This window comes from Hemitrygon akajei, chromosome 9 (assembly GCF_048418815.1).
Source record: "Hemitrygon akajei chromosome 9, sHemAka1.3, whole genome shotgun sequence".
In the NCBI taxonomy this organism is placed as follows: domain Eukaryota; kingdom Metazoa; phylum Chordata; class Chondrichthyes; order Myliobatiformes; family Dasyatidae; genus Hemitrygon; species Hemitrygon akajei.
The window spans coordinates 101,217,694-101,241,768 of record NC_133132.1 but is presented as its reverse complement, the minus strand read 5'-3'; the positions used below and the strand labels follow the sequence as shown (position 1 = coordinate 101,241,768).

At 40.0% G+C, this 24,075-nt stretch overlaps 2 protein-coding genes across 7 annotated transcripts in view; one reads left to right on the top strand and one right to left on the bottom strand.

The window, feature by feature from the left end:
• tsnax (translin-associated factor X) overlaps positions 1–18,194 on the bottom strand; it is a 133,274-nt gene extending 115,080 nt beyond the window's left edge. For 3 of the 5 annotated variants that reach the window (XR_012100275.1, XM_073056673.1, XM_073056667.1), the window contains exon 1: positions 17,932–18,002. Coding sequence is in view for 3 of the 5 variants with exons in the window: in XM_073056673.1 (XP_072912774.1) it covers positions 17,932–17,954 (23 nt within the window). In the remaining 2 variants the exon portion in view is untranslated. Of the gene's footprint in view, positions 1–17,931 lie in introns of all 5 variants that reach the window. The other 2 variants (XM_073056669.1, XM_073056670.1) reach the window with 2 other exon arrangements.
• Positions 18,195–18,431: 237 nt separating this feature from the next.
• egln1a (egl-9 family hypoxia-inducible factor 1a) overlaps positions 18,432–24,075 on the top strand; it is a 91,008-nt gene continuing 85,364 nt past the window's right edge. For both annotated transcript variants that reach the window (XM_073056665.1, XM_073056666.1), the window contains exon 1: positions 18,432–19,166. In XM_073056665.1, coding sequence (XP_072912766.1) covers positions 18,444–19,166 — 723 coding nt within the window. In that variant the 5' untranslated portion in view covers positions 18,432–18,443. The remainder of the gene's footprint in view (positions 19,167–24,075) is intronic.

The following is a 24,075-nucleotide window of genomic DNA, read 5'->3' as shown; positions in this document are numbered from 1 at the left end:
GAGGATAAATGGATGTTGGTGCCAAACTCTGTGCCTCTGGTTGGAAAGCATATTGGACCAAGGAAAGGCCACACTGCTCAGAGGAATTGTAAAAGTAACAAAAGCAGTGGTCTGACTACAACAGTTTTTGCAGGCAACATGTCTGAGAAAGCTTATGATATGTTGATCAGGTGATTATTTCAAAGGTTCAAAAGTCTAATTTAATGTCAGAGAAATGTATACAACATACATCCTGAAATGCTTTTTCTTCACAACCATCCACGAAAAATAGAGGAGTGCCCCCAAAGAATGAACAACAGCTGAATGTTAGAACCCCATAGTCCCTCCCCCAGTTCCCCCCATCCCACGCGTAAGCAACAATCCCCCCCTCGCCCCCACTGGCAAAAAAATGCATTAGCACCCGCCACCAGGCACTGAAGCATGAGCAAAGCAATAGCAAAGACACAGACTTGCACTATCCCCAAAGACTTTGTGTTTCACCTGGTATACTACATACCACAGTCTCTCTCTCTCTCTCCCTCTCTAATAAGGGAAAAGGAGATGTCTCCATTTTCCCAGTGAGCAGGGAGACGTAACAAGCAGCTCGCTGGTTTACGATGTTAAAAGTCCATTACGTCGCTTTTTTCAAGCTCTGTGCCTGAAGATCTCAAAGATCCCAGGTCTCCAGGCACGCAGCCATAGATATTTTGACTCCCCCAACGACACGGGCCTGCTGCCATGACACCAACCCTCAATCTGCCTGTCTCCAGAGCCCCATGATTCTAGGCTTTTAAATCCGAGCCAGACTCTTATGCCGAGTCCTTGGCGTGCCGAACAACGGCCGGTGTGAAACCCCAAGAGCAGGCGGGTCCTATTCCTGCAAAGAACCGAATTCAGCGTGGACTCCAGGTAGGGTCTTCAAAAGAACACTGAAAGGGAAAAATAAAGTTATTAAACATGGAAATAGAACTGTTTCTGAAGATGCAAGCAAAGGAGTTGCTGTTTAGCGCCATCATTACTCCACTCCACCTCCAGAGTAATAATTTCATTATTTACGAAATATGGCTTAGTTTTAGGCTGGAAGAGAGTTCAAAGAGCATCAGGAAAGTTGCAAGAATTTGGCTTTTGTGAGTATAAAGAACCAGAATCTACTCTACAAGCATTAAGGTTATTCCATGAACTTCAAGTGGGAGACAAAAAAGCTGCTTGTAAAAGTAGATGCAAAGATCAGAGCCCAGCAGGATGAATGGAAGGGCAAAAAGAAACAAGTCAATAGAGAAATTAAAATAGAGGATTTCTATATATCAGATGATGTAGTGGATGAGGAAATCATGAAATCATTAATAAGAGAATATTTCAGTGAACTAAGTGCACCTGTCCGAGATCAAGATGCATGACCTAGTAGAAGGAAAAGGAAGAAGAAAGGCATCCGGAGCTGTCAGAACCACTTTTTGTAGTGTCAGAGCCACCTCCTACAACCACCGCTGTGGAGGCCCTAGAACCTGAGGTTGTTTTCACAGCCACAAGTCTCCTCTGCCAAGCAGTGATTTCCCTTGTCAGAAAAGACGATATCCCACAAGTGTATGAAATCCTTCACAGTGATTAAATCTTTAGTCCTGAATGGGCTTATGTTGTAGACATCTGTATATAGTAGTTGTATTCTATAGTATAGGGTGTATATAGTTGAGATGCATTATCTATTGAGGGAGTTTATAGCTAAGCATGCAAGAATGTTGTGTACTTAATATTTCAGTTATATCTGAGTAACATTTATATATTAGTTGAGTAAGCATTCCTATTTGTTCAATAATTAATTACATATATATAAATGCGTGAATTATATACATCCCATTACCACGTGATATGTGCATGCCTTCAAAACATTACGTTAGATTCACATTTTGGGCTCCCATGGCTTCTTTTGAATTACTATAGCTTAATGTTTTGAAGTTATAAAACATAACATCTATAATGCAGTAAAGTATCCCAAGGAACTTTAGGAAAGTGTTTTAAAACTACTTTTAAAAAAAGTAGTCACCCATTTAGGATAGGTGAGATGAAATCAGATGATGATATGAATCTTTCTCAAAAGATGGTGGAAGCAGGTGGGTAAATAGATAAGAAGGGTTTCAGATGGTAACAGTTGTTAGCTTCTTTTAGCATTTTTTATGTTCGAAATTTGTGAGAAATGCTGCTAAGGTTGGATTTATCACCCTCCTTACATGGTGTTATAAAATAAAATTATGGCAAAAAGCAAATCAAATATGATTAGAAATGTAGCTGTTCAAAGTCTATGATATTGCTCCACAAGATGCAAGTCCAAGAACTAAATCAGAAAGAACATGTGTCACTCTTTCTTGAATGTGCATAAGCAAGCTTTTGTGATGTTTTAGGCGCATTTGCAATTTGTGAAGACCTCCCACCTGCTGTCTGAACTTCAGCAAATACTAACAACAAATGGTATGCCTTGCGTGGTCCTTCTGCCAGTAAGCTGATCCGTGAATCTAATCATAATGGTTCCTGGTCAAATGTTCATGGATAGCTTCTATACTACTGCAATTAGACTCTTGAACGAATCTCCTATTCAATGAAGGTGAACGCTTGATTGCTTAGTCAACCTTGTTGGTCACTTCCATCTACCTGCATTGAACTTTTTCTCTAGCTATATATTCTGTATTGAGTTATTGTTTTCCTTTTCTACTACTAAAACTATCACTGACATAGGTTGTTAAATTTGTTGTTAAATTTGTTGTAAAATTTGTTGTAAATTTGTTGTAAAACAACAAATTTCACAACCTATGTCAGTGATGATAAGCTTGATTCTGATACCTCAATGTATGAAATGATCTGTCCAAATAACATGTAAACAAAGGACTTTCAATGTATTTCGGTACGTGACAATAATAAAACAAATACCAAATGCCTCAGCTGTACATGTATCAATAATGTCATTTAAAATTTTTATGTATAAAATGTTAAAGAACTTCTACAGCATCTGTGTATATCAATAAAAATCTTTCAAAATTGGTTATATTGTAACTTCACAAAGAATTCTATAACAAACTTTTTTTATTGAGTTTTCAAATGATTACAGAAAGAAAAAAATATATACACTTCCCCCTCCCCTTAACCCCTCCCCCTTAACATCCCTATAGAAAAAAAAGAAAAAGAAAAAAAAAGAAAGAAAGAAAGAGTGCCTGGATATCGGAAGATCCCCACAAGCTCCACGGAGTTTGTAATAACTTTAGTATATATATTTATTTCTTTCCCCAAATAACCAATTATTTTATCTTCAGAGCACCTATATATTTAATCCTGTCTTTTGTAAATAAGGGTGCCAAATTTTCAAAAATGTTTCATATTTATCTCTTAAATTATAAGTAATTTTTTCAAGTGGAATACAGCTGGAAATTTCATTCTTCCAACGATCTATACTTAAGTATGAATCCGATTTCCAAGTAACTGCAATAGCCTTTTTAGCTACAACCAGTGCAATTTTTATGAATTCTTTCTGATATTTATTCAATTTGGATTTCAATTTTATCCCTTCAATATCGCCTTATAAAAATAATATTGGATTATGTGGAATTTGTGTTCCAATAATTTGTTCCAATAAAACTCTTAAATTTGTCCAAAAAGGTTGAATTTTAGAACAAGACCAAGTAGAATGTAAAAAAGTAAACACTGATCAGATAAATTTGGATTTAATTTATTTATTTTTTGTGGTGTAATATATAATTGATGTAAAAAATTATATTGCACTAATCTTAACCGGACATTTATTGTATTTGTCATACTATCAAGACATAGTCTTGACCAATTTGTTTCTTCAATTTTAATATTCAAGTCACTTTCCCATTTTTGTCTTGACTTATGGATTCCTTGTTTAATTGCCTGTTTTTGAATCAAGCTATACATACAAGAAATAAATTTTTTAGTTTTTCCTTTTTGAATTAAAGTTTCTATTTCATTAGATTTCGGCAATAACATTGTTTGACCTAATTTTTCTCTTAAATAAGCCCTTACTTAGAAGTAACAAAAAAGTGTTGTTTGATACTTTATATTTATTCTTTAATTGATCAAATGACATTAAAACAAATCTCCTTCAAAACAATCTCCCATATATCTAATCCCTTTTTGAAACCAATTATATAAAAGTTGATTATCCATTGTAAAAGGAATAAGTCTATTTTGAATTAAAGATCTCTTTGCTAATAAAGATTTCTTTGTCTCATCATCAACATTTATCTTATTCCATAAGTCAATCAAATGTTTTAATATAGGAGATTCTTTCTTTTCCCGTATCCATTTAGATTCCCATTTATATATAAAATCTTCTGGTGTATTTTCTCCTGTTTTATCTAGTTCTATTCTAATCCACGCCGGTCTATCTTTCTCAAAAAAAGATGCAATAAATCTAAGTTGATTTGCTCTATAATAATTCTTAAAATTTGGAAGTTGTCTATAACAAACTTGATGCACCACCAATAACTCTCTGAGATGTGAGGCAAGATATAGGCTTTGATTCGCTGGAAGAAAGAACAAGCAGCAACTGACCACCACACTGCATCCTGGAGACTGAGGCTGGGGCGGTGTCTCCAATCGCCTTTATACCGGGGTCCATGGGAGGAGCCACAGGAGCAGTCAGCGGGGGGGGGGGGGGGGGGGGCGTGTCCAGACAGGTATAAGTAGTTCACCACAAAACTACAAGCATGTACAGTGGATTCCAGTTAACTGAGACACCAGCTCCAATACATATTGGCCCGACTAAGTGGATATCCAATTTAGCCAAATTCATGGAAATAGTTAAAAAGGTATACAAAAAAAAAGAAACCACAGTAGATGACCCCAACAGACTCACAGGTGAAGTGATGACCCATTCTCCCACCACCCCACAAGGGATAGGGTTCCTCTTGTCCTCACCTACCACCCCAACAGCCTCCATGTCCAGCACATAATCCTCCGTAACTTCCGCCATCTCCAACAGGATCCCACCACCAAACACATCTCTCCCTCCCCCCCACCCTCTTTCTGCCTTCCACAGAGATTGCTCCCTATATGACTCCCTTGTCCATTCAACCCTCTCTACTGATCTCCCTCCTGGCACTTAATCTTGCAAGTGGAACAAGTGCTACACCTGCCCCTACACCTCTTCCCTCACTACCACTCAGGGCCCCAAACAGTCCTTCTAGCTGAAGTGACACTTCAACTGAGAGTCCGTTGGGATCACCTATTATAGCTGGTGCTCCCTGTGTGGCCTCCTGTATATCACTGAGACCTGACATAGATTGGCAGACAGCTTTGCCGAGCATCTACTCTCCATTCACCAGGAAAAGACAGATCACCCAGTGGCCACCTATTTTAATTACCATTCCAACATGCCAGTCCATGGCCTACTCTACTGCAGCAATGAGACCACACTCAGATTGGAGGAGCAACACCTTATATTCCTAATGGTAGCCTCCAACTTGATGGCATGAACATCAATTTCTCGATTTCTATTTCTTCCGGTAATGCCCCCGCAACATTCCTTATTCCCATTTTTCCATTCTCACCTTATCTCCTTACCTGTCCATCACCTCCCTCTGGTGCTCCTCACCCTCTTCTTCCTTCCCTGGCCTTTGGTCCTCTCCAATTAGATTCTCCCTTCTCTAGCCCTGTATCTCTTATACCTATCAACTTCCTAGCTCTTTACTTCACACCCCCACCACCAACTTCCCAGTGTAACCTATTACTTTGTGTCTCTTCCTCCCCTTCCCCCACCTTATTCTGACTTCTCACTTTTTTTTCTCCAGTCCTGGGTGAAGATTCTCAGCCCAAAACATCGACTGTACCTTTCTTCATAGATTCTGCCTAGTCTGCTGAATTCCTCCAGCACTTTTTGTGTGTTGCACAAGTTTCCTCTTTATCATTTATATTAATACTAATTTCTTTAATATAGTATATTTTCAAATTTAAACTAACCACATTTCCTTAAATTGCCAGTTTAGCTAATGACCTTCTTCCATTAAAGTTAAAACTGCGAGGTCAGGGTTGTGTCTTTAATATTTCAATAATATTGTAAATATATTGTTTGATAAGCATTATTTGTTGTTTACGGGTTATATGTAAGAAGTATATGAATGGCACATGTTATTACGCCACATTGTACATGCGTGTCTCATTTAATGCTAAACCATGAATGGATACAAGTTGTCCTAGCTCTGTGTTTCTTTTCAAATCATTTTTATGTTCTTATATTTTGGAGTTACTAAATATAACAGTGGCAATAAGGAAGTTTTAAAGAAACTCGAGATTACTACCTATCTGATGAAGTGTAGTGAGACGTTCAAATTTTTTTTTAAAGGCAGAATTGGACAAATTCACTGGTTCATAAACAGTGAAAACTGGGTGATAAATAATCTTATATAATAAAAAAAGAGAAATATAGAAATATAAAAAAGAGAAATATAGGCTACATCAGAAAAATAGACATGTTTGATTGCACGAGAGATAACTGGAATGTGTATACTGAGCAAATTGAGCTGTTCTTTGAAGCAAATGAAATAGCTGATGAGAAGTAAGTGCCAGTTTTGCTGAGTGCATTGGATTTAAAGGTATACAGTTTACATAGAAGTTCAACAGCTCCAAGAAAACCAGCTGATATCATGAAAGTATTGCAGGAACATTTATAACTGAAGCCATTGTTGATTGCAGAATTCATTAGGTTTCATAAGCAGAATCAAAAGAAAGGGGAGTCTATTTCAGCATATGTGGCTGAGGTGAAGAGATTAACTAAGCATTCTTAATTCAGTGATAGGCACAACGATACACTGAGAAATCGTTTAGTTTGTGGAATCTTAAAGGCGGCTCCTAACTGAAGCACAGCTTACATTGAAAAGAACAGTTGAAATAGCTATATCAATGGAAACAACAGACAGAGACACTTGAATTGCAGCCAGGAAAGAAAATTTCTAAGAACAAACTTATAATGTCTAAACAGAAACCGGCCTGTTGAACAAATTGTGTTACTGTTCTGGCAGGGGCCCGCATATACCAGACCAATGTAGGTTTAAAAAGTGGAACTTACAGATAATGCCACAAAGTAGAGCATATACAAAAAGCCTGTTGGCCAGACAAAAATAAATGGTCTGCACAGGAAAGATAAAAAGTCAACTTGCAGTTTCAAAAAGAGTACTAAACTGCATGCTATTGATGAAAAGTCTGATAATGATGAGAATGACATGGGACTGTGTAGCCTTGAGATTTATAATGTGAAAACTAACAATAGTAGAAGCATTTCCACACAGGTTCAGAGCGGAGCTCAAAAAAGCAACCAGTTTTCAGCATAAGTCTTTGATTGGTCAGTGGCGTAGATGTAGTAGAAGTGTTCCCGTGGAGATCCAGAGCGGAGCTCGAAAACCCCAGGCTCTAGAAAAGAGAGGTACTGTCTAGAGGAGCGGCCATCGTTGGAGTGATCTGAGTCAGAGTGGAAAGACTTGGCCCAACAGGCTTCAGCGAGAAAGGCAGAGGAGAGGTAAGTAGGTAAGCTTATTTCTCATTTAACTCTTAAAGGAATAGGTGGTACGTCTGCAGGGCCAATGTTCTATTCTGGGTGCCAGATGTGGGATTTCCAGGAGACTTCCAGCTTCCCTGAAGGGCACATTGGCACCAGGTGCTTTGAGATGCAGCTCCTTAAAGACTGTGTTATGGACTGGAGCCGCAGCTCAATGACCTTCGGCTTATTAGGGAAAGTGAGGAAGTGGTAGACGGGAGCTATAGGGAGGTAGTCACAGTGGGGCCACAGGAGACAAATAAATGGGTGACTGTCAAGAGAGGGAAGGGAAAACATCGGATAGTGGAAAGCACCCCTATGGGTATCCCGTTCAACAAGAAGTACTCCATTTTGAGTACTGCTGGTGGGTAGGAAATGACCTACCGGGGGAAGCAACTTTGTCTGGCCTTGTGGCTCTTAAGGGTAGAGAACTGAAGAGGTTTGCAGCAGTAACAGGGACTTTATAATTAGGGAGACAGAAGTGATTCTGTGGATGCAAAAAGGAAACACAGATACAGTACTAGTCTGCCTCCCAAGTGGCAGGGTCCGCGATGTTTCTGAATGTGTCCACAATATCCTGAAACGGGAGGGTGAGTAGCCAGAAGTCATGGTATATATTGTTACCAACGACATGATCAGAAAAGCGAGGAGATCCTGAAAACAGAATACAGGGAGTTAGGAAGGAAGTTGAGAAACAGGATTTCCAGAGCAAAAATCTCGGGATTGTTACATGTGCCATGTGATAGTGAGGATAGGAATAGAATGAGGTGGCAGGTAAATGTATGGCTGAAGGATTGGAGAAGGGGGCAGGGATTTAGACTTCTGGATAATTGGGGCCTCCTCTGGGGTAGGTGTGACCTGTACAAAAGCAACAGGTTGCACTTGAATCCAAGGGAAACCAACGTCCTTGTGGGCAGGTTTGCTAGAGTTGTTGGAAGTGGTTTAAGCTAACATGGGAGGATGGTGGGAACAAATATGACAGAGCTGAGGATGAGCCAGTAGGTTTACCAGTAAGGTAAGGCAGGATAAGCCAATTATCGGGTACAAATGCAGACAATGACAAGAGTTAAAATGTACCACAGAGGCAAAATTCAAAAGGATGAAGAACGCAGGACTGAAGGTGCTGTATTTAAATGCACATTGTTTTCGAAATAAGGTGGATGGACTTGTGTGAAACAATTAAAGATTCGTCTGTATGACATTGTGGGAATCAATGAGTCGTGGTTGAAAGAAGGTCAAAGTTGGGAGCTTAATATCAAAGGATATACTTTGTATTGAAAGGACAGACAAGAAGGCATAGGCGGTGGTGAAGCTCTGTTGGTAAGAGATGGAATTACTTCTTTATAAAGAGGTGACACAGGGTCAGAGAATGTTGAATCTTTGTGGGTGAAGTTAAGAACTGCAAGGGTAAAAAAAAGATCATTATGGAAATCATATCTAGCATATGTAGTAGCTGTGTGTGTGTGTGTGTGTGTGTGTGTGTGTGAGAGAGAGAGAGAGAGCGCATGCGCGCTGAAAAGGGTATGTAATAAGGATATTGTCACACTTGTAATAGGGGACTTCAAAATGGAAGGGATTGAGCGATCATAATATGATTGAATTCATACTGCCATTTGACATGGAGAAGCACAAGTCAGTTGTATCAATATTGCATTAGAATACAGGGAATTATAGAGACATGAGAGAGGAGCTTACTCAGGTGGATTTAAAAGAGAGCAGAGGTGGCTGAAGTTTCTGTGAATAGTTCACAGAAGTAGTAGTTCTCAAATGGAAAGGGTAAACAACCGTGGCTGACAATGGAAGTTAAGGACTGCATAAGAGCCAAAGAAGGGGCATATAAGGTAGCAAAAGTGAGTGGCAAGTTGGATGATTAGGAAACTTTTAAAATCCAACAAAAGGCAACTAAAAAAGCCATAAGAAGGGAAAAGATAAGTGAGGGCAAACTAGCCAATAATATAAAACAGGATATGAAAAGCTTTTTTCAATAATATAAAGAATAAAAGGGAGGTGAGAGTTGATATTGGACCACCCGAAAATGATGCTGTTATGGTAGTAATGGGAGACAATGAAATGGCGGATGAACTTAATAAGTACTTTGCATCAGTCTTCATTGTGGAAGACACGAGCAGTGTACCAGAGGTCTGTGAGTGTCAGCGAGCAGGAGTGAGTGCCATTGCAAAGGAAAAAATGCTAAGCAAACTGAAAGGTCTTAAAGTGGATAAGTTACCTGGACCAGATGGACTACATCCTAGAGTTTTGAAAGAGACTTCTTTAGTGATAGCAGATGCATTGGTCATGATCTTTCAAAAGTCACTTGATTCTGGCATGGTCCTGAAGGACTGTAAAATTACAAATATCACTCCATTCTTTAAGAGGGGAGGAAGGCAAAGGAATGGAAATTATCCGCCTGTTAGTTTAACCTCAGTGGTTGGGAATATGTTGGAGTCCATCATTAAGAATGAGGTTTCGGGATACTTGGACAATAATGATAAAATAAGTCAAAATCAGCACGGTTTTTGTAAAGGGAAGTCTTGCCTGACAAATCTGTTAAAGAGTTCTTCAAGGAAGTAAGAAAGAGGTGGACAAAGGAGAGGCAGGGGGTGTCATTTACTTGGATTTTCAGAAGGCATTTGATAAGGTGCCACACATGAGGCTGCTTAACAAGATAAAATCCCATGGCATTGCAGGAAAAATACTGGCATGGATCAAGGAATGGCTGACAGACAGGAGACAACAAGTGGGAATAAAGGGGGCTTTTTCTGGGTGGCTGCCAGTGACTAATGGTATTCCTCAATGGTTAGTATTGGGATCGCTATATTTTTCATATTGGTTGTCAATGATTTAGGTAATAGAATTGATGGCTTTGTGGCAAAGTTTGTGGATTGATCATGTGAATAGCCAGAGGCTTTTTCCCCCAGGCTGAAATGGCTAACATGAGGGGGCATAGTTTTAAGGTGCTTGGAAATAGGTACCAAGGGGATGTCAGGGGTAAGTTTTTCCACACAAAGAGTGGTGGGTGCATGGAATGCACTGCCGGCGGCAGCAGTGGAAGCAGATATAATAGGGTCTTTTTAAGAGCCACTCAGATTGGTATATTGAGCTTAGAAAATAGAGGGCTATGCGCCAGGGAAATTCTAGGCAGTTTCTAGAGTAGGTTACATGGTTGGCACAACATTGTGGGCCAAAGGGCCTGTAACGTGCTGTAGATTTCTATGTTCTATGATATGCAGGGATAGGTAGTTCTGTGAAAGCAATGCGATTGCAGAAGGATTGGAAGAATGGACAAAAAAGTGGCAAATGGAAGACAGTTTTGGGAAATGTATGATAATGCATTTTGGTCAAAGGAACAATATTGCAGACTATTATCTAAATGGGGAGAAAATTCAAACTTCAGAGGTATAAAGGGACTGAGGAGACCTCATGGAAGACTCCCAGTAAGTTAATTTACAGGTTGAGTCTATGGTAATAAAGGCAAATGCATTGTTGGCATTCATTTCAAGGACAATAGAGTATAAAAACAAAGATATAATGCTGAGGTTTTATAAGACACTGGTCAGGCCGCACTTGGGAGTATTCTCAACAGTTTTGGGCCCCATATCAGTATCCTTTACCATTTATGCGCCTGTCCAAACAGGCTGGAATGTTTTCGAAAGGATTTTTTAATTATTAAGTACTAGTAAAGTCTCATTACGATCTTGCACTTCATTGCAGCTTTCTCTGCAGTTGTTACACTTTATTCTGCATTGTTACTGTTTTTCCTCTTCTACCTCAATGTGCCATGTAATAACCTGATCTGTATGAATAGCATGCAGCACAAGCTTTCACTGCATCTTGATACATGTGACAATAATAAACCAAAGCTAAGTTACCAAGAGTTTTTTAAAATTGTTACATATATTCAATAGGCTGAATAATGTTCTTTTAATCCTTTACCCAGTCCAGTCTGTATAAGGCTCCTGTTCCAATCGTTGTAGTGCAGCATGGTGGTCATACAGCTTTTAAGTTATAGGACTCATCTCTGGAGGTCCAAGGGAGTTGAGAAGGCAAGCGATTCAATGGAGGTGTACAAAATCATAACTGATTTAGAATCAATGGAGACAAGCTGTTGCATTTAGTAGAGGAGTCGAGGACTAGTTTCTGATAAATATTCATAAAAAGTGCTCGGCAGCTCAGCCAGATCCTGTGGAAAGGGAAACAATGAATATTTCTAACTGAAGCTTGCTTTTCCTGAAATATTACCTCTATTTCTCTTTCTAGACCTACTGGATGTTTTCAGCATTTTCTGCTTTTTTATTTCAGATTTCCAGCATCTGCAGCTTTTTGCCTTTTCATGAAGCAAGTATTTTTGGCTTCAAAAATTGCTTAGTGATGAGAAAAGACTTGGAGACATGGGTTTGACTAGAATGCTCTGCGAAGTTCTGGCCATGAATTCATGGGTAGAGTGGCCACCAACATTCTATCATGCTTCTATGCAAGTATTTCCCTTGAATGAGGTTCGGGACAAGGGATCATCTGAATATTAGACCCAGGGCATTGTTAAAAATTAGACCTAGATATTTTAGAAATTTGATTATACATGTAGAAGATTTGAAATCTTTCTCTAAGTGGCATTGATTCCAGGTCTGTGGCTTATTTTAATTATTTGTTCTGAGCCAATGTTCATAAAAGGACATTTTGATTGAACTTTTTGGTTGAATATAACTTAAGAAATGAGCCTTTTGTCATTTAAAAATTGTGTATTCATGCACAAAATGGTTATTTTTACATTGCTAATTGAGTTCTTGCAACCAATATATGAAATGTTGAAAGCAAACTAACCCCTTTTTTATTTTAACATTTAGCAGAATGTTTTGAATAGGAAATAAATATAAAATTGGTTGAATTTTAACATCCCACAATTGACATATTTCTAATAGATAGATAATTGATCCCAAAGGAAATTAAAGTGTCACAGTAGCATTACAAGTGCACAGATATTAGAAGAGAAATAAGAAAGAATAAGAAATAAGTTACCTCAAACAGTTTAACAGGAGGGGGTCATCACTTCCTGGCTGTAGGTTGGCTCATTACAGAGCCTAATGTACATGCAAGGCATGTTAAAAAGGCATATGGTGTGTTGGCACTGCAACCGTGGGGTTGAGTTCAAAAGCCGTGAGGTAATGTTACAGCTATATAAGACCTTGGTCAGCAAGAATAGTTGACTGAACTTAGCCTTTTCTCCTTGGAATGACGGAGGATGAGAGGTGACCTGATAGAGGTGTATAAGATGATGAGAGGTATTGATTGTGTGAATAGCCAGAGGCTTTTTCCCAGGGCTGAAATGGTTAAATGAGGGGGCATAGTTTTAAGGTGCTTGGAAGTAGGTACAGAAGGGATGTCAGGGGTATAGGTACAGAAGGGATGTCGGGATAAGTTTTTTTTTCTTACACAGAGTGGTGGGTGCATGGAATGCACTGCCAGAGAAGATGGTAGAGGCGGATACAATAGGGTATTTTAAGAAACTCTTACATAGGTACCTGGACCTTAGAAAAATAGACGGCGATGTGCTAGGGAAATTCTAGGCAGTTTCTATATAACCATATAACAATGGTTCTAGAGTAGGTTACATGGTCGGCACAACATTGAGGGCCGAAGGGCCTGTAAAGTGCTGTAGATTTCATTGTTCCATATATTCCAGAAAGGTTGTCACTGAAGAGAATCCAGAGGCGGCTCACGAGGACGATTCTGGGAATGAAGGGGTTAACATATTTGAAGCATTTGGCAGCTTTGGGCTTGTACTCACTGGAATACAGAAGAATGAGAAGGGATCTCATTGAAACATACCGAATGTTGAAAGGACTAAATAAGGTGGATGTGGAGAGGATGTTTCCTATGGTGGGCTGTCCAGAACCAGAGGGCGCAGCCTCAAAATTGAGGGGCGACCTTTTAGAACAGAGGTCAGGAAGAATTTTTTAGCCAGAGAGTAGTGAATCTGTGGAATGCTCTGCCACAGACAACTGTAGAGGCCAAGACTGTGGGTATATTTAAAGCAAAAATTGATAGCTTCCTGATTGGTCAGGGCATCAAAGGTTATGGCGAGAAGGCAGGTGTATAGGGTTGAGTGGGATCCAGGATCAGCCATGCTGGAATGGTAGAACAGACTGGAGGGCCTGAATGGCCTAATTCTGCTCCTACATCTTATGGTCTAATAGACAAAAAACAAATTAATTAAAATGGAATTGACCACTGGCTTGGCTGTTTAAGTCATTCCACAAAATGAGCTTGAATGGCATTTCAAAGATACTGAACTGAAGACTGCAGATATCCAATTAAGAACTTATTTAGGAGAAAATATAGCCTTTGTGGGAATGACATTTCTAACAATGAAATACCCATTGAATCTTGAGGGCTAGCATTGTGGGACATGAGTGGCTGCGATAATTATTATGTGATTGGAGATCTATCCACTATTTGCATGCCACATCCTCTGCTCGAGTCAACTGAAAGTAAATTAAGTAAGGTATAGGATGGTGTTGTTGCACTGTTCAAGGATAGCACTGGAAAACTTAAACATATCAAGGGTAAAATAGGGCTATATGATAATGCCACACTCTAAGTTTTGCAAAGCCTATTTGGTTCCTTATACCATCTGTGATAAAGTAACCAGAAAGCTAGATTGCATGGAGGCTGAAGAAACTATTTTCAATGTTAAGTGGAGCCTATGGGCAATGCTAGTTGTCCCAGAAGCCAAGAAGAATCAGTTTTTCAGGATCTGTGGTGAGTTTAAGGTCACCGTCAACCCAGTACTATAAGTAGGTCAATACCTTCTACCCAGGATATAGGATATCTTTGCAAACCCTTCTGGAGGAAATTCCTTCAGTAAAGTGAACTTAACTGAGGCCAACATACAGATGGAAGAAGAGCCCAAAGTGTTTCTCACCATAAACACTCACAAAGGGCTTTATCACCATAATGTGCTTACCTTTAGAATAGTATCTGCACCTGCTATGGACCAGGCTCAGTGTTACCTGGATGACACTATTGTTATTGGTAAAAAACATCTCCAAAATCTCACGACTGTGTTAAAAAGATTAGAAAATTTTGGGCTCAGAGCAGAACACAACAAGTGCATATTCTTTAAACCAAGCATCACTTACTGTGGTCACACTATTGACACACAAGGATTCACAAGTGTGCTGAGAAAATTCAAGCAGCGCTAGATGCTCCAGGGCCAAAAGGCAAGTCACAGTTGTGGTCCTTCTGAGGATTTGTCAATTACTACAACAGGTTCCTGCCAAACTTGCATACTGTGCTCCACCCCCTGAACTCATTACTACAGATCGGGAAGAAATCACAAGGGGTAGAGGAAATTATAACATCAGACACTGTATTTACATATTATGACCCATATTGTCCAGTGAAGCTTGCCAAGCACTGTCCAGGATGCCAACACATCCAGAAGAAAGGTGTCCATTGCTGTCAAAACCATTTCCTGCATTCCGAGAGTCAACTCCTTCTACCATTACAGAGGCAGCTCCAGATCCTAAGATTAGTTCACCCCCACAATTCTCTCCTGCCAAGCAGAGTGATCCCCCTTGTCAGGAAAGACGCTATCCCACAAAAGTTATAAATCCTCCACAACAATCAAATCTTTAGCCCTGAAATGGACAATTTAAAAGTTAATGTGCTGCGGATGTCTATATAGTAGCTGTACTATATAATATTTTATATATAAGTTGAGATGCATTCTATATTGAGTTGAAGTTTATAGCTAAGCAGAGAGGTGTGTTGTGTATGTAATATTTCAGTAATATTTGAGTATTATTGTAAATACATTGTTTAAATATCCTTTGTTTACATAATGCATTGTGAGTTATATGTAAGAAGTACATGAATGGCATGCATCATACGCCACCACGTCATATGCATGGGTAAAACTATGAATGTACATGAGTTATCTCAGCTGTGTTTCCTTTCAATTTTTAAAAAGCTTTTTTTGAGTAACAAAATGTAAGTCAGCCCATCTGCTGGGTTATAATTTGGCATAGTACCAAGAGAAAGAAGCTCTGGAGGCTTTATAGAGGTCAGTCAAATCAGGTTTATGAACCGTCATGTATCAGGAAATTTGTTCACAAACCTGTCTGTCAGTTATTAAACTAACCACTTTGTTTTCAAAGAAGGATCAGGAAAAGGATGTGGTATTAAAGTTAAATTCTGAGAAATTCCAACAATTTAGTATTAAATTTTCTAGAAAGTTGTAATCACAGAACAAGGGATTCTCACAACTACAAGGTGACTGCAGACGACTGTAACTTGTAACCACTGGTTGACAAGATGACACTTAAAAAATACTTGAATTCTGGTTCTGAATACTTAAGTATCAAAAGAATGCAATGCTAATACGAGTTTGTTGTTTTTAAAATCAGGAAAATAGGAAGCCACAGGTCATAAATAAGATTTAAAAAATTATTATAATTGATTAACAATTTATGACAATCTGTTTAGATACCAACATATCTTGCATATATTCAACATATTGGCATAATAAAATGAACCAACTTCATTTTAACTTATACTTTAATAAGAAAATTAACTACCAAGAATTGAAGATTTTATTTATTTGATAGCTAGGGCTTTACATAATGGCTTCTTAGATCTGATAAGTGAAATTATAATTCATCAAAATACCAATTAATACAGAATGTGGTTGATGGGATCACCATGAAAGCTGATGCCAAGAATGCTGTATGCTTTGAAAACTCCCAGAAATGTTGGAAAAACAATAGTAATGAATTAAAAGAAACTTGAATACTGATGTAGGTCACGGTATACAATTATTTTTCTTTTATCATTATGCTACTGTAGTATAAGAGGCAAAAGAGGTGTGATATTTCATTTAGCTGTGTACATGTGTGTGGTTGAATGACAATAAATTGAACTTGAAAAGTCATCATGCGCTCAAAGGGAACTGAGCAGTTCCTATCATGACACTGTAAACTTTTGCAACTACTGTAACTTAAATAAAAGTACAACACCTCCGCATAGGATCAACAGCATACGTATTTTCATAGTTTATAATTATAGAATATAAAAATAGCTTTCAAAATATTACATAGAACGTACTGACAGAAATTTAAATTGTTAAGTATTGTTTAAACTTAAAGAGTACCACACAAAAAGGTAAGTACAAAACCATCCTCCACTCAATATTGTGTGAAAACAACTTGTAAGCAGCATCACAAATAGTTATTGGTTAATAACTTAGAACGGTTTCAGTATGTAAGAGCAATAATGTGTAAGGTTTAACATTAGTTGTATGCTGCTGTGAGGCTGCAGTTGTGTTGCAAGCTACAAATAGATATTTGTCCAAAAGGAAATAGGTTTGATGATTGTTTATTAGTATAAAAATGCCAATTGCCTTACAACTTTGAAATTCAGATCAATGGAATAAAGGTGAAGAGAGGCTGGACAGAAAGGTTGAAACTTGCTAGTTACAGGGCCCATTGGACGGGGGGTGGGGGGGGGGGGTTCTATGGTTGAAAAAAATGAATATCTGTCCTAGCTAATGAGCTTCCAACAGTCCGTTAAGCAAAATAATTTCAAAGAATCATCACTATGACTAACTTTCTCCTCAACTCAGCTCTACCTGGCCTACTTTTCATTTCGAAGCTATGGCCCTTGGTTCCACATTCCTCAGCGAAAGAAAACATTGTTCACGCATATTCACGTTTAGCCCACTAAACACACTTGGTATCCTTCAATGTTGTCATCTCTTATTTCACCAAGGTCTTAATTTCTCAATCCCTTCATCCCAGAAACCAGTTCCCCCTATAGGAAGCGTATTATTGCAAGGAGATCAAAATTGTATATATTCTCCAGGTGTGCTCTCCCCAAGGTCCTATACAAAGGGCAAAGGGCAGGAACACTTAAATTGCGACAAACACAGGAAATGCTGGAAAACTCATACTGCGATTTGTGCAGTAAGTGTTAAATTTCTTGCCCATGACCTTAAAGGATAAGATGAAAGTTAATCGGGCCGAAACAGTTCCTCTTTCTCAGGATTCTCCCGATGTGCGAGCATTTCCAACAGTTTTTATTTCAGACTTCCAGCACCCGCAGTATTTTGCCTCTCGCGATTAAATAGCAAAAATAATGAAATAAAGCAGGAACAAATTAAAACCTTGCATTTATATAGGGGGCGAGAAGAAACTAAACCCGCTGGAGAAAGGTAGTTTAAGAATAGGAGAGGCGTGATGAACAACCCCGTCGGGGAATTTGTTACACATACTCGTACAATGTAAGTTGATCCCCAGGAACGGTACGTTCACAGCGTTTACCCAAGCAGGAGGTGTTTACTGTGGTTACACGAGTTACTGGAAGTCTAGCTCCGCCCGCCAGCTATCTGAGGGGAGGCACCCGAGATAAAGAAGAAAACGCACCATATCCTCCTGCTTCTGTCCATTGAGTCAGGTCACCCGAAAAAAACACTCCGCGATGGAGGCAGTTAGCGGCCACTTCACACGCTGAGAGAGGGCGGCGAAAGTAAACGGGTTGTCCGTTCAGCCCGCCGCCCCAAGCTTAGCGCCACGCATATTCGCGCGGGGCAATGGCGGTTAGAATTTGAACGACATTCACGGCGAACGGCCGGGGCAAGGATTGCCGGAGCCGGAGCCGGAGCCGGAGCCCGAGCGGCGGGCACGGCACGGCACGGCGGACCGTGATTCGCTGGCCCGAGAGCCGGTCAGCGTGCACGCGCGTGTGCACGAGCCCGCGTGGGAGTGAAGGCTGAGCCGAGCATATCGCTGTCAAGAAGGGTCCCTTCTCTTCCCTTCCCCCTCCTTCCCTCTCTCTCGCCCCTTTCCCACCCCGATCCACCCTGGTCGAGGCTACCCTCCTTTCCCTCCCCCCCCTCCGTTCCCTCCTTTCTCCCTCCCTCCTTCCCCTCCCCGATATGGCCAGCGAAAATAGTCTGACGCCCGAAACTCGGCCGCCGGCCGCCGACCAGGACCAGAGCTGCGGACTGTGCGGCAAAATGGAGAAGCTGCTACTGTGCGGGCGCTGCAAAAGATCCTTCTATTGCAGTAAAGAACATCAGAAGCAGGACTGGAAGAAACACAAACAGGTTTGCAAGGAGGCGGCGAGCCGCCAGGGAAGAGCGGCTGGCGAGGGCACGCGTAACGCCACGGTGAATAACAACTACCAGCTGCCGCGGCCGCGCATCACACCGGATCCCGTCAACGGGCAGCAGTCGGAGAGGAGCCAAGACTCCCCGGGGACAGTGGGCCACCTGCTAACCGGACCTGGTATCAATAGTCGGAGTCACAGGGGGCCACGTGGACTAAGCGGCAGCTCTCAGATTCTGGTCCAGGACTATATCGTGCCCTGCATGAACAAGCATGGCATCTGCGTGGTGGACAACTTCCTGGGCGAGGAGACAGGCGACTGTGTGCTGCGGGAGGTGCGGGAATTGCACCATAGCGGCCGTTTCACTGATGGCCAGGTGGTCAACCAGAAAGGAGACTCCTCCAAGGATATTCGCGGTGACCAGATCACCTGGATAGATGGCAAGGAGCCGGGCTGTATGCAGATCGGGATCCTAATGAATAACATGGACGATCTGATCCGGCATTGCAACGGGAAACTGGGCAGCTATAATATTAATGGCAGGACGAAAGTGAGTACACCGGCAATGTTCGGATGTACATGGTTCGTAAAGTTTAATATTATTAGTGCAACGAAGCATTAACTAACCTTATCTTCAAGTAAGTTTTTTGACTTGTCCTCAGTTCCTTTCTTTCGTTTCTACAGGGAAATGCGATTTAGCCAAGTTGATTACTTTTGGAGTAGCTGCAACATCACAAGTGGTTTGTGGCTGGATCGACTTCGAAGTGTATTTTTTTAATGCTGGTCTTTAAATTCCTGCGAATACTGATTACATCTTTCAGTATTCTAAGTATATTAAAATTCGGAGGCTGTTTTATATCTACGTCTTCAGGATCTAAATTACGCAGCAATAAGCGTTCAAATAGTTATTAACATTTCTTTCTTCTATGTTTATTTCCAACTACTCAGTAATGTCTGATCTAAAACAGTGAAAATGTAAGGAATTGCACCGGAAGATTGGGGAACAATTTTGGATATATATGGAGAAATGTGATTGGGAAGACCCTTTTTCAGCTGTCGTCCTAAAGACTGGTCCTTAGCCACTTTCGCTGCAGATGTTACCTTACTTAACGATGAGCTGAGCTTTCTTGTTGCTCCTTTTTCTCCTGTCAATCCCCTCATTAATGGCAGTATTTGCGCTCTTGTTAAGCTTCCCATTTTCCTTACTCTTGAGTCGGGTTTATTATCATTGATATATGTAGTGAAATTGGTTCTGCAGCAGTAGTACAGTGCAATACATAAAAAGTACTATAAAATACAATAAGAAATTCAAGTAGTGCAAAGAGAAAGCAAAATAATAAGCTGGTGTACACGAGTGTCTGGAAATCTTATGGCAGAGGGGGAGAAGAGAAGCTGTTCCTGAAACATTGTGTGTCTTCAGGCTCCTGCACCTCCTAGCTGATGGTAGTAATAAGAGGGCAAGTCCTGGTATTTTAGAAACCTCTGTTGAAATTTTGTTTGTGTTTCATCTTGCAGAAGTTTTGGTTGCTTTTAACATAATTTGCATTGTTTTATGGTCTCCCAATACAGTAGTTTGATTTTACATTTCCCAGAATCAGGTTCAATATCACTGGCATGTGTTGTGAAATTTGTTAACTCAACTGCAGCAGTACAATGCAACACATAATAAAATAGAAAAAAGTCAGTTGCAGTAAGTATATATGTATATTAAATAGTTAACTTTAAAGTAGTGCAGAAACAAATAATATACAAAAAAAAAGTGAGGTAGTGTTCATGGGTTCAATGTTGATTCAGGAATTGGATGGCAGAGAGGAAGAAGCTGTTCCTGAATCGCTGAGTGTGTGCCTTCAGACTCCAGTAACTCCTTCCTGATGGTAACAGTGAGAAGAGAGCAAGTCTTGGGTGATGGGAGTCCTAAGAAATGGAAGTTGCCTTTCTGAGGCACCTCTCCTTGAAGATGTCTTGGATACAATTTTCATCTTTATATTTAAGCTTTTAATCCTTCTGTCTCATCCCAACCTCCATATCTCATTCTCTTTGTTTAAAGTCCTCTTCCACTTTGATTACACCTCATTATTTCTTTCTTTCTTCCAATACTTATAGGCCTGGTAAGTGTTGAGAATGTAATTCAACATTAAAGAGGATTATTATACACTAATGGAGACATAGTCATTTATATTTTAGTCCAGTGAACATTGGACAATGTATAATATTCTGAGCAACACACACAAAGTGCTGGAGGAACTGAGCAGGTCAGGCTGCATCCTTGAAAAAAAAGTACAGTCGCCATTTCGGGCCAAAACCCTTTGGCAGTACTGGAGAAAAAAAAAGATAAGGAGTAGATTTAAAAGGTGGGGGGGGGGGGGGAGATGAGAGAGAAACTCCAGGTGATAGGTGAAACCTGGACAGGGAGGGATGAAGTAAGGAGCTGGGAAGTTGATTGGTGAAAGAGACAGAATGCCACAGAAGAAAGAAAAAGGGGGAAGGAGCACCAGAGGGAGGCAATGGGCGAGCAAGGAGATAGGTGAGAGAGAGAAAAGGGGATGGGAAATGGTGAAGGGGCTCAGGAGGGCATTACCATAAGTTTGAGAAATTGATGTTCATGCCATCAGGTTGGAGGTTACTCAAACGGAATATAAGGTGTTGTTCCTCCAACCTGCGTGTGGCCTCATCACAACAGTGGAGGAGGCCATGGATGGACATATCGGAATGGGAAGTGGGATTAAAATGTGTGGTCACTGGGAGATCCCGCTTGTTCCCAATCTACATTGATAGTGTTAATATTCTGCTAATATTTAATCTGTAATATATTGGCTCTTTTTTCCCTGTTTCTTTATAAATCAAGTGCATCCTGTGAAGGGTCTTGGACTAAAATGTCGACTGTACTTTTTTCCATAGATGCTGTCCAGCCTGTTGAGTTCCTCCAGCATTTTGTGTGTGTTGCTTGGATTTCCAGTATTTGCAGAATTTTCCCTTGTTTATAATGGTATCTGTTTTGTTGAAGGGTCTCAGCCTGAAATATCAACTGCTTATGCCCTTCCATAGTTGTTGCATGACTTTCTGAAATCCTCCAGCATATAGTGTATGTTGCTAGGGATTTCCAGCATCTTCAGAGTCTCTTGTGTTATGGTATAAGAATAATGGAAGTTATATTATTTTAATTGGAGAAATGGGAGTACCATAAAGGTTCTTGCACATAAGTAAGTGTGGTTTTGAAGGTGACTTAACACCATTCTCCTTAATTTGTTATATGCTGTCTAATTTTGAAATGAATTATATGCTCAATGATTCCCAGCATATGCTGCAGAAAGTTTTTTGAAAGAGTCTTGAACTAAATGCTTTTGTCTTTAGCATTTACATGCAGGGCCCCTCCATCAATGGGGATAGTCTTTGAGCCGCCTCCTTCCAATACCTGTTCTATTAGATGACACAAAGGTTGGGGGTGTTGTTGATAGTGTGGAGGGCTGGCAGAGGTTACATTGGGACATCAATTGTATGCAAAGCTGGGCTGAGAAGTGGCAGATGGGGAGTTCAACCCAGATAAGTGTGAGTTGGTACATTTTGGTAGATCAAAAATGATGGCAGAATATAGTGTTAATGACAAGACTTTTGGCAGTGTGGAGAATCAGAGGGATCTTGGGGTCTGTGTCCATAGGATACTCAAAGCTGCTGCTCAGGTTGACTGTGTGGTTAAGAAGGCATACGTTGCATTGGCCTTCTTCAACTGTAGGATTGAGTTCAAGAGCTGAGAGGTAATGTTACAGCTATATAAGACCCTGATCAGACCCCATTTGAAGTACTGTGGTCATTTCTGGTCACCTCACTACAGGAAGGATGTGGAAACTATAGAAAGGATGCAGAGGAGATTTACAAAGATGTTGCCTGGATTGGGGAGCATGCCTTATGAGAATAGGTTGAGTGAACTTGGCCTTTTCTCCTTGGAGTGACGAAGGATGAGAGGTGACCTGATAGAGGTGTATAAGATGATAGAGGCATTGATGGTGTGGATAGTCAGAAGCTTTTTCCCAGGGCTGAAATGGCTAACATGAGAAGGCACAGTTTTAAGGTGCTTGGAAGTAGGTACAGAGGAGATGTCAGGGGTAGGTTTTTTACATAGAAAGTGGTGAGTGCGTGGAATGGGCTGCCGGTGATGGTGGTGGAGGCGGATACAATAGGTTTTTTTAAGAGACTCTTGGATAGGTACATGGAGCTTAGAAAAACAGAGGGCTATGGGTAACCTGAGGTAAGTACCGGTACATGTTCAGCACAGCATGTAGGCCAAAGGGCCTGTATTGTGCTGCAGGTTTTCTGTTTCTATGTAAATGATAAAATTGGGAAGTGCTGAAAAGGCTTGTTCACTTAGAATGTATTTGATTTCTAACTTTTCTTTATTCTGCTGAAAGGTCACCCATCTCAAATGTTTTCTTTTGTAATACTTAAGCTGTTAAATCTTTCCAATGATTTCAGTTTTTATATTTTATATTTCCAGCATCTAAATTGGAAAATTAAATTGGTTTATTGTTGTCATGTCTACTAAGCTATATGGGGGGGGGGGGGGAAGCTTTTGTTTGCCATCCTTACAGATCATTGCATTGAGGTAGTACAAAGAAAAATAATAACAACATGCAGAATAGTGTTTAAAAAGTTAGAGTGTAATGCAGCCAGTCAGTCAGATGCAAGTCCATAATGAGAGAGATTGAGGTCAATGGTCTATCTTATATTACTGGACCAGTTAGTTGTCTTATAACAACAGGACAGAGGCCGGTGGTAAATACTTTCACGCTTTTGGATTTTCTGCCTGATGGCAGAGGAGTGAAGAAAGATTTTATCGGGTGAGTTAGCATTTGTTTTTGTTTGGAACAATGGGTTTTGCGCAGATTATATATTGCTTTAGTTTTGCAGTAGATACAGCTTATACTTGTTACCCCACAATACCTTGGTGAATTTCTGGTTGCTCTTGCCTTTGAGAGTTTGAATGCTACACAGCCAGGGAATTGACACTAGTGTGGAATTGAAACCATACCTTGAAGCTGATTAGCCAATTGTTGCCCTCTTTTTTAAAACAAATTCATGATTCTGGGGGAGTTGCACAGGGAGAAAATGGCATGGAATGCAAACAGTTTCTTTAAAAAAATCTAATTTACTGGTGACATAAAAATGCTTAAAGGAGATGTCTCTTATTTGTTTTTGTCATATTCCCCCAACAATTTTTAGCCTATGAATAACGATTTTGTGAAAGAAATTATACACTAAGAAATATTCCTTAACAAAGGTGACTAGAAAATCAAAAAAACGTATTTATTGGTATTGTAAGGCAGCGTAAAATATCTGAAGGGATTTCTCTTCTGGTTTTGGATAGAAGTATTCATTGGAATGTGTTTGAAAAATGATTATATGGAGGTAGATTTGTAACAGTTAATATCTTAGGTTTTTAGCTGTATCTATGGCAGTTGTTTCTT